Genomic DNA, 9,681 nt, shown 5'->3' with positions numbered 1-9,681 from the left:
CATTGATATCTTGCTGAAACTTTATTTTACTCTATTGCACTTGTTTTGTTTTATTGTACCACTCAGACAGTAAATCACAGTAAAAGTTAATACAATATACTATGTTACAGATCTACTTTATAAAATGATACGATACATAATACTTATCATACATAATAAATATAACAGACAGATGCGTCGTTTATCATACAGATAAACTTCATATGATTTTACATGGTCACAGTGTCTTTCACTCCCAGTCTGATAAAGAACAGGGTCTCCTGAACTCCTGTCCAAACTCATGGAACCATTTAGTAGCCACTGAAAAGACACCATAAAAATATACCTCAATGTCATGTGAAATTGAATGAAATTTAGTATAATTCAATAGAAGATACATTATAAGAGTAATCCAAGCCAGTCAGTATTAAATAAAAACCTACCCCATTTGTTACCCACTAACACAGGGCATCCAGCATGCTGTGTATCCCAATCCACTCTGCCATGCTTGTGGAGGTTGTACCAAAACACGGCAGAACCCTTAAAAAGCAGAGGATGGATGCAGGACTTTTACTTAAATTATTCTAATATACCATATAGATCAGTTTTACCTTTTTTGGCTTCAATGCCACTCCAACTTTAGGAAACACAGTGGCGCCCCCTATCTCCACATCACTCATCTACAGCAAGAGCACATAAATTATTGTTCATAATTACTGTACAAAACAGGTAATATGAAAATAAGTAACTTTTACAATTTAACATGTTTACAATTCCATTTGCACTAAAAGTGGCCAAAACTTACATAAATTAAGAACGTTGCAATCCTTTCATTCTCATCCTCATCCTGTGAGATCAAACATTAAGTTATCTTATGATTTAATTGGTCAGTATGTAATCGAGCTTTCATTGACACAAGAGTTTAAAGTCCTAAAAGCAAATTAACATTTCCGAGCAATGGGTTCTCTCTGGGTTAAGGACCGCATCACTTAAAGTAATACACTTGCACACAGACATAGTCAAACCCTAAACATGAGTTTTAAAAACGTAAACTAATTACCACATCATATTGTGATGAACAGTGGATAATGCCCTGCTGGTTGAGAATTTTCATATACCGACTTCTGGGGGTTTGGTTACGTTTAGGAGTGGACTTTAGACATGGGACCAATCAAATGGCAGCCTCATAAAAGGGAATCCACTTGTTAAGTCTAACATGCGGCCATCTAGGCAAAAGGACGAGATCCCATAGATGTGATAATTAAAATCAAGGAAGCAATAAAAAGTAGAACAGTGAACTTGAAGTTATATGGCCACAATATGGAAACAGTTGATCATTTTAAATATCTGGGCAAGTGATAAAAAGGGTACAAGTAAAGTACTTATGGGAAAGATGGAGTGAAAATGAAACCTAAAAATTAAACCTAAAAACCTAAAAAAAACTTTTAAACCTGAGAAGAGATAAACTCATACTTACATACTGGTGTTGTCTATACATGGATGTGTTAATGAAATCCTACCAATAGTGTTATTCAAGAATGTTGGGAATATAATTATTTTATAGGTGATGGCTGTGGATGGGCAACAAAAGCTAAATCAGAGGAATATAGATTACAGAATATCTGTTTTAACTCCCCTACTCCTATTAGCAATATCCCTGTTTGGCTGTTTCCAAAAATTTTAATATAATGGAGCTAAAGGAAAAATGGAACTAAAGGAATAAATTATTTATTTATACAGATGGGTCCAAATATGAAGAGGATAGGATAGGCATAGAAATATACAGTACATCAACATTGAAGTAAGTAAGTATTGGGAAAAGATGACCTGATCAGTTGTCAGTTTACACAGCAGAGATGATGGCGATTAGGGTTAAAGGAAGTTAAACCAGATAGAGTGGTATGTTGTGTTGACTCTGCAGAAGCCCTTTACCATATTAAAAATTTGAAATCTAATAGAGAAGATTTAAAGGGATAGTTCACTTTGAAATAAAATTTTGGTATGTTTTAGCTTACCTCAAGGGCATCCAAGATGTAGGTGTCTTTTTTCCCGCAGTAGTTTCAATTTTGATATTTTTTAGGTCAAACAGTTCTTGTCTGTCAGTCATTTCATGCAGGTCTATGGTCACGGTCTCAAAGAGCATGCACAAAGTCCAAATTAAAACAATTCCCCATCGTCCAAATTAAACAATTCCCCATCGTAAGTACACATTGACAGCCTAAGACATGAAACGAGCGGTTTGTGTGAGAAAACGAACAGTATTTATATCGTTGTTATCTCTTGAACACAGCCGTGTCCAAAAGATCTGAGGGCGCGGGCGGGTATAGATATATACACTAGATGTCGCCTTGGCTACTGCAGTTCATTGGAACGAAACCGTAGCCAAGCGACATCTAGTGTATATATCTATACCCGCCCGCGCCCTCAGATCATTTGTACGCGGCTGTGTTCAAGAGGTAACAACGATATAAATACTGTTCGTTTTCTCACACAAACCGCTCGTTTCGTGTCTTAGGCCGTCAATGTGTAGCCTACTTACGATGGGGAATTGTTTAATTTGGACGATGGGGAATTGTTTTAATTTGAACTTTGTGCATGCTCTTTAAGACCGTGACCATAGACCTGCACGAAATGACTGACAGACAAGAACTGTTTGACCTAAAAAATATCAAAATTGAAACTACTGCGGAAAAAAAGACACCTACATCTTGGATGCCCTTGAGGTAAGCTAAAACATACCAAAATTTAATTTCAAAGTGAACTATCCCTTTAATGCTAGAAATCCATCAAAGTTTATTAAGATTGCGGAGGCTCCAGATAGATGTGAGATTTTGCTGGGTACCTGCTCATGTAAGTATAAAAGGGAATGAGAGAGCAGAAAAAAAATCAACCAGGACGAGTGATGTATTCCCTTTGGTAAAGGAGAAGCTAAGGCAGTGATCAAAAAAGAAATGATGAAAAAATGGACAGGTGGGACATGGATACTAGTGGAAGGAAATATTACAGTCAATGCACAGGGTGTGATTAGAATGAACAGAAGGGATGAGTTAGTTTTAACCAGACTGAGGATTGACCACACAGGGTTAAATAAAACATTGTGTTTATTAGGTACAGTAAAAGTCAATCAGATGAATGTTTGGAATGTAAAACAGAAAGTGCAGAACATATAATGTTTCATTGTACAGTAGGAAATACAGGGAAGGGAGGATTAGACTAAAGCAAAAGATAAATCAGGTGGGAAGAAAATGGAACCTTGAGGGTGTACTGGGAACAACAGGAGAACGGGTAAAGGACACAGAAAACTGTTGTGGAATACCTGAAGGATATAGGGGTATACTATAGGATTTATTTTGCTTTATTTAAGTAAGTTAGTTTTTTTTAACACTTTTTTATTATTATGTAAACTGTAAAGCAGTTTTATTGAATCATAATTCATGCTGCATACTCCGGTATCGTAGGTGGCGCGCAATCCGCCATAAAACTAAGAGAATAACAAGAAGTCACGTGTCACTGGCTACGTCCAAAAACGTAGGGAACTGACTTGTTGCCTCGCTGCCCTATCAGGTAATGACTTTGCAGGCAGCGTTTGAACACAGAGCGACAAAGGTACCTCACAAAACTGATTTCGGACAGACTTCTGAGGCAGTGTAACGGTTTCATGATCTACAGCAAAATAGAGCGAGCTTTGGTGAAAACTAAGTTAATATTTAATGACTACAATATGACTTTCTCGGTATAAATTACATCAGAGGTGGAAAACGTTGATCAGAAATGTACATTTACACACATAAATAGAGTTCATAAACAGCTATAATATTCTCAATTGAAACGAGTAGAGGCTTGGACCCGGAAACAGCATTAGGCTACACCACGATTTAACAAAGCGGTCAGAATTTAACATAACACTGAACACAACGTGTGCAACACCTGCTATACATGTACTATACACTGTTTTGTGATAAGATCAGTTTTAAGTTACATTGAGGACTGATACATCACCACCACCAAGAAAACGATTTGCCATTAAAGCGAAACGTTTGACAGAAAAAAACAAAAGATCAGGGGTAATGGGAAAGTCTCCTCAAATAACAACCACAAACCTTATTTAACTCCATGGCAAATACTGGGTTGGCCAACAAATTTATTTAATGGCTTTATTTTAGTAAAGATATCTTACCGATGCGTCATAATGTGGTTCAAATCTGCCACCAATCCCATAATTCTGAACCTGGAAAATGATTGCAACACTATTGTAATTAAACTTTCAGGTAAAACAACACCTAATACTTCACAGGGAAAATAAATGTTATCCATTGAAGCAGACTAAACCAATGTTGCCTTGAAGTCTGAAATGGATTTAGTATTCTATATATTTTGAGTGCAAGAAAGTGTGACCAAGCTAGCTGCAAGACAGGGCTTTGCAAAGCTTTGTTAAACTAGGACAGAATTGTCCATATAAAAATAAATATATGCTACCTGTGCATGAACAGGTGATTTCTTTCTTACTGTGACCGTACATTTAGTTCATCAGCTGATTCCACCGAGAGTCCTGTGATGTCTGCAATATTCTGACTGATACGAGCAACAGTGTTGTCTTCCTCTAGAAAAACACTGAAAACAAGGGAATGATTTAAGCAACACTCGTGTTAACAAATTGAACCATATTGTAAACTTTTTCCATTTTTCTTCCCATAAGTGTGAGACAAAAATGGTTAATTAGTTAATAATTAGTAAATAATATTAAGTAATATAAAATAACAGTAATGCATAATTTTCATTTTGGGTGAATATAAAAGATTATCACCTTTGAGAAGTACGGATGTTTGAGACTCCATAATATCTAATTGTAGACCTAGAAAGCTAAAGTAGGCCACACAAGGGAAATTGAACTTTTAATATAAATATGAATAAATAGTACACAATTCATTCCAATATCACTATATTTCATTGCATTTAGATTTGTCTTCACTATAGAAATAAGTTGCCAAGCCAAATTTTAAAAGGAATGCCCAAAATAGCACAACAAAACATCAAAACTATTAACAAGATATTAGATTCTGATAGTGGCAATTAAATAGTTTAATGTTTTTTGTTTGTGTGTGTGTTTTAGATATTCACTTGATGTCTGGAGATATTCTTCAGGATCTCTATCTCTCTGTCTGATATAATGTCATGATATCTGATGATGCGAGGCTCGTCCCACTCCACTTCCTCTTTCACTGGTGCATACATCAGTCTGGGGTTTCCTCCACCTGTGCTGTACCTACAGGACAGCGCCCGCTGCCTCTTGGAGGTCTGATTTGATAAATTATAATAGACTCAAAGCTTCACATTGACTGTTTGTAATTTCATGTTAAATGATGATTTAAATTGTAAACACTGTACTTGCCCTCTCGTCAACCTCTCCTCTGCACAGTGCCTCATAGGAGTTATTTGACTTTGTGTTCAGCGTGAATATGTCAGGATTTGAATTTCTCTGGAAGCGAATGTGTTTATAAAGGCTCAGCTCTACTTTGACTTCGTCATTAGTTGGATCTGAGGAAAAGAAGTTTATGACTTCCATAGTCCTGCAACCTCATAAAAACATTATTAAACTTCATGTCACTATGACCTCACCCAGATTTAGAAGCCGTTGGCCGAAGTAGATTGCCACAGGTAGGCTGCCAAAATGATAGGCTGATGAACTAAGGAAATGGAGCAACTTTTTCTCAGTAGCGATTGAGTTTTCTGTTAATCTGTCCAGACTGTACAGGAACCAGAGAAAGGCATGCTGGAATTTGTCCTCCTCATAAGCGACCAACCCCATATGGTAGGCTTCATCTGCATTTAGAGACGTTTCTGACGCGAAATGAAAGCATCAATCAGATTGGAACTTATTTTGAAATTAAAAAACTGAAACTGCATTGGTTCAGATATTTCACCCTTTGTGATGTTGTGTGGATAGAGTTTGTAGAACTCTTGCAGTCTGATCAGTTCTGAAGCGGCATCATTCAAGTCCTCAGCCTCTGGGACATTTTCATAATCCAGCAGGTTCTGATACTCTAGATCACACAAGCACAAGTCTCAAACACAAGAACAGATCCACTGAAACGTTTAATAAAATAACTTGAAAGCTTTCATCATCATTCACCTTAATCTCTAGATTTTTATTTCTAATAATAATAAATGATGATACATGTTTTAGTCAAAGAACTTAAATAAGCTCTCACCTTCATAAAGACTCAATTGAGTGTATTTGACAATAGTCAGCCATTCCCTTCTCACTCGTCTGATGAGTTTGTAAGCTGCCACAGGGTCTCTCATGGTTTTCTCAGGGTTATCAGGGTCCAAGTATGTGAGTAGTTGAAGAACCGGAAGAATACTGGATTGAAGTTCATCAAAAGATGTAGGGTTAAATTAATGTATTAACAACATATTTCTTGATGTAAAAAACATATGCCAGCAAGATTGCTAAGTATTCACAACTGGTTTCACCAGGTTATTGCTGTAAATTGAAAATATTTTAATTTAAAAAATGCTTTGATGCTTATAAAAGTGTTTTCACCTCTTCATTGTCTCTACATTCTTTTCTTCAGCATTGATGTACAGACTGAAGGTTTTCAGAAGGTCTTCCTCCACCTCGAAAAGCTGTGCAACTTTATCTATAAATAATTATATTTGCACTTAATTTTTTTATTTAAAAAATGTATACAGGTATTTCTATTATACTTTATTTCCATCCATAATGAAACATCTTCATTATATAACCAAAGAGAAAGTTAATAATTGTTTAGTCATTAATGGCATCAATAGCTAAAAAAGTGAAAGTTTGATTGTAAATCTCAAAACATGTGAGTAAATATATGAAGATTTAATTATGTATGAAAAAAAGCTGTGGCAAAAGCTGTTTACTGTATTATGATCAGAAGTGTCTCACAAATAAAATGAATAAATAAAATCAGCTCAACAGTGTAAAAACAGAATAAAAGAAGAAGAGAAATAACGATACATAAATGAATAAATAAATAATGAACAAAACACTAAAATAATGGTTAAAAAAGGAATAAACTCAAATAAATGAATTCAAATGAATAATACCTGTTGATGAAAAGATTTCATCTCCAGTAGTAAAGACAATCCATGAAAACAGCACAAATACTGTCAGTTCCTTTAAGGTCATTATCAGACTTTCTATTCCTCAAAACACAAAAAACTTGTGTATGCATCTTGAAGTGAACTAGCGGAGCTTAAATACAGACTGTTCACGTGGATCACCTGTCCGCATTTTGCAATTTCCCAGTACTGCAATCGGAGACCAAAAAACGAAAGCAAAACAACATTTGTGACAGTCATAATGAACATAATGATAATATAACTATTTATTTCTGCCATATGGACATTGCTCTGACACAGTCACCTCTGATAACAGATTACTCTTAATTGTAATCTACATGCATGTTCTGTAAAGCTGCTTTGAAACGTAGATTTGAAACTGCATGAATATGTATTGTGAAAAGAAAGTGCTATACAAATAAATATGAATTAAATGTAATTTTTTTGTATACAATCCTTTGTCTGTTTGCTGTGTAATAATTTTTTGACTTATTTGAAATGAGTTGCTTTCCGAACAGTCTGTCAGAACTAGTCTGGCCAGTCCTTTAAAAGCTGGTAGCCTATATGGTTTCACAAACAAATCCCCACAACTCATGTTTGTGAGGTTGACATATCAACAAAATATTTTCAACAGAATGCTGAATTAGCAACCACTTACATCACATGTAAGTGTGACTAATGCAGAAACTAAAAGTACACAATGAATTATTATCTCAACAGCATACTAAGTGTTATTGTGCTCATTATGATTATGTTCAGTATGTTCAGTACTTTTATATTATAGATGTGACTAAACACAATATCTATGTTATGTTTGTCCTGAAAAAATCTTAGTGATTGTATGATTACTGAAGTGGATCAGAATTACACACACAGTGTGTGTTTGCATGTATATTTTATATTGTGTGTAATGTCTCACGTATGATGACGTTGAAGCATGTTGACACTTGACAGCCTATGTTTCCTCCTTGTGGACTTCACCTAAAAATCAAGAGGAGGGAGACGATCATACCACAATAAAATTTAAGTCATTCTAACTGTAACAAAAACATTAATGTTAAATCATACTGATTCCAGCACTACAGAACTCTGAAAAGAACGCTACTGAAAAGAAGTTTTATCCAACTACTTTGGATAAAAAATCCGTGTATCATTCGTTCAATCGTTTTTTGATTTAATATTGAAAGTAGAAAAATGAGAAAACAGTTCCTTTTTCGATTTTTCATTTTTTCCAAAAAAACGAAAAACAAGAATTCAGCTTGATTTTTCGTTTTTCGTTCTGAGGTAGCAAAATTAATAAACAGCTGGAAAATTCGATTTCTACACGTGGGCGGGAATGAAACGCCCCTTTCCTCTGATTTGTCAGCCGAAGATCAAACTGTCCCGTCATCAGCTCTTCCTCAGTTCTGCACTGCAGAATAAGAGTCCTCCGTTGTGTGGATTCTTAACGCGTTTATTGCAACTTTTTCATGTTTTCCATTAACGAGACTGAATGAATGGCTCGACACAACCCGTACTGGAAAATAAACTACACAGGGCTTTCTTCTGTGTAGATATAAATTCACCTAACTTTATGCTTTGCATCAGCTCGGTATGCAGGGTAAATGACGGCTGTTAGCCTAACATGGTCGCCCTCGATCGCCCAGTAATTTTTTTTTAAATAATAAATGTAGATATAGATAATCAATATAATTAGTTGTAAATTAAATATTTTAACACTTATAGAAAAAGAAAAGAATAATGCATTGACTATATATAGGCTATAGCCTAAGCCTAGGCTATATTAACATAAACGCATGAACTGTCATTCAGACTGACTATCTAACAACCGGAGAACAGAGAACAACAGAGATATTAAAATACATACTCTTCTGAGTTTTATAATGTAGGCCTTATTGTGTTTTATTAAAATGTATTAATTTATATCTCAAAGATGTGCGCTTGTGCGCAGTGCACTGGGTCATGTTGAGAGGGAAACAAACGCATTTTATTATTAGCCTATTCAGAAAAAGACCGGTAAATAAAATTCAACATTAACATTATAAACACTATTAATAACATATAGGCTATTTCTATGCGTATTTTACTTCCCCTTACCATTACTTCCCCTTTGACATTTGCCTATGTCAAATCCTTAAATGAATGGTATTCAGAAAACAACAAGAATAAAAATAAGTAGCCACGTATAATAAAAATATAACCTAATAGCTTATAATAATAGCCTATTGTGTCCTTATTCATTATAAACAACATTTAGCCTATTTTAAACGCCAAGCCTAAACAAATTTAGGCTATTTGAATCGAAACTGAAACTGTACCGACGTTGGTTTCGCGCATCTCGGTCCCAAGTTTCCATATTTGCAATGCAAAATTTGGATGCTAACTAGTAATGTAAAGAAGGCTTTAAACTTCAGTCGAGTCCCAATATAGGCCTACACGTATAGGCTAAATCATCATCTTCACAGCATGGGAAATGAGTTTGGAATAACTGCTGTGCGGCACAGCCTTTATATTGTACAACAGACGAATTAAATTAAGCAGAATAACTTTTTATATATTTGGTTGACTGTGTTTTATTTTAATAATGAACAGGCTGCGATGTCAAGTTAG

The 9,681-nt window shown here is 35.1% G+C and overlaps 1 protein-coding gene across 1 annotated transcript; it reads right to left on the bottom strand.

Moving 5' to 3' along the window:
- Window positions 1–7,264, bottom strand: LOC307161719 (prolyl 4-hydroxylase subunit alpha-2-like). The gene is made up of 14 exons (XM_079876626.1): window positions 7,057–7,264; window positions 6,524–6,620; window positions 6,189–6,340; window positions 5,901–6,020; window positions 5,596–5,817; window positions 5,369–5,514; window positions 5,098–5,274; window positions 4,784–4,839; window positions 4,497–4,590; window positions 4,157–4,207; window positions 785–826; window positions 591–659; window positions 423–519; window positions 1–300 (listed from the first exon to the last, which is right to left on the bottom strand). Exons 1-14 carry the CDS (start codon window positions 7,136–7,138, stop codon window positions 230–232), a joined length of 1,476 nt encoding a protein of 491 aa, XP_079732752.1. The 5' UTR covers window positions 7,139–7,264; the 3' UTR covers window positions 1–229.
- Window positions 7,265–9,681: the final 2,417 nt, after the last annotated feature.

Source organism: Squalius cephalus (genome assembly GCF_949319135.1).
Source record: "Squalius cephalus genome assembly, chromosome: 7".
NCBI classification, from domain to species: Eukaryota; Metazoa; Chordata; class Actinopteri; order Cypriniformes; family Leuciscidae; genus Squalius; species Squalius cephalus.
The sequence above is the reverse complement of the archived record's forward strand: the minus strand, read 5'-3'. Positions and strand labels throughout refer to the sequence as shown.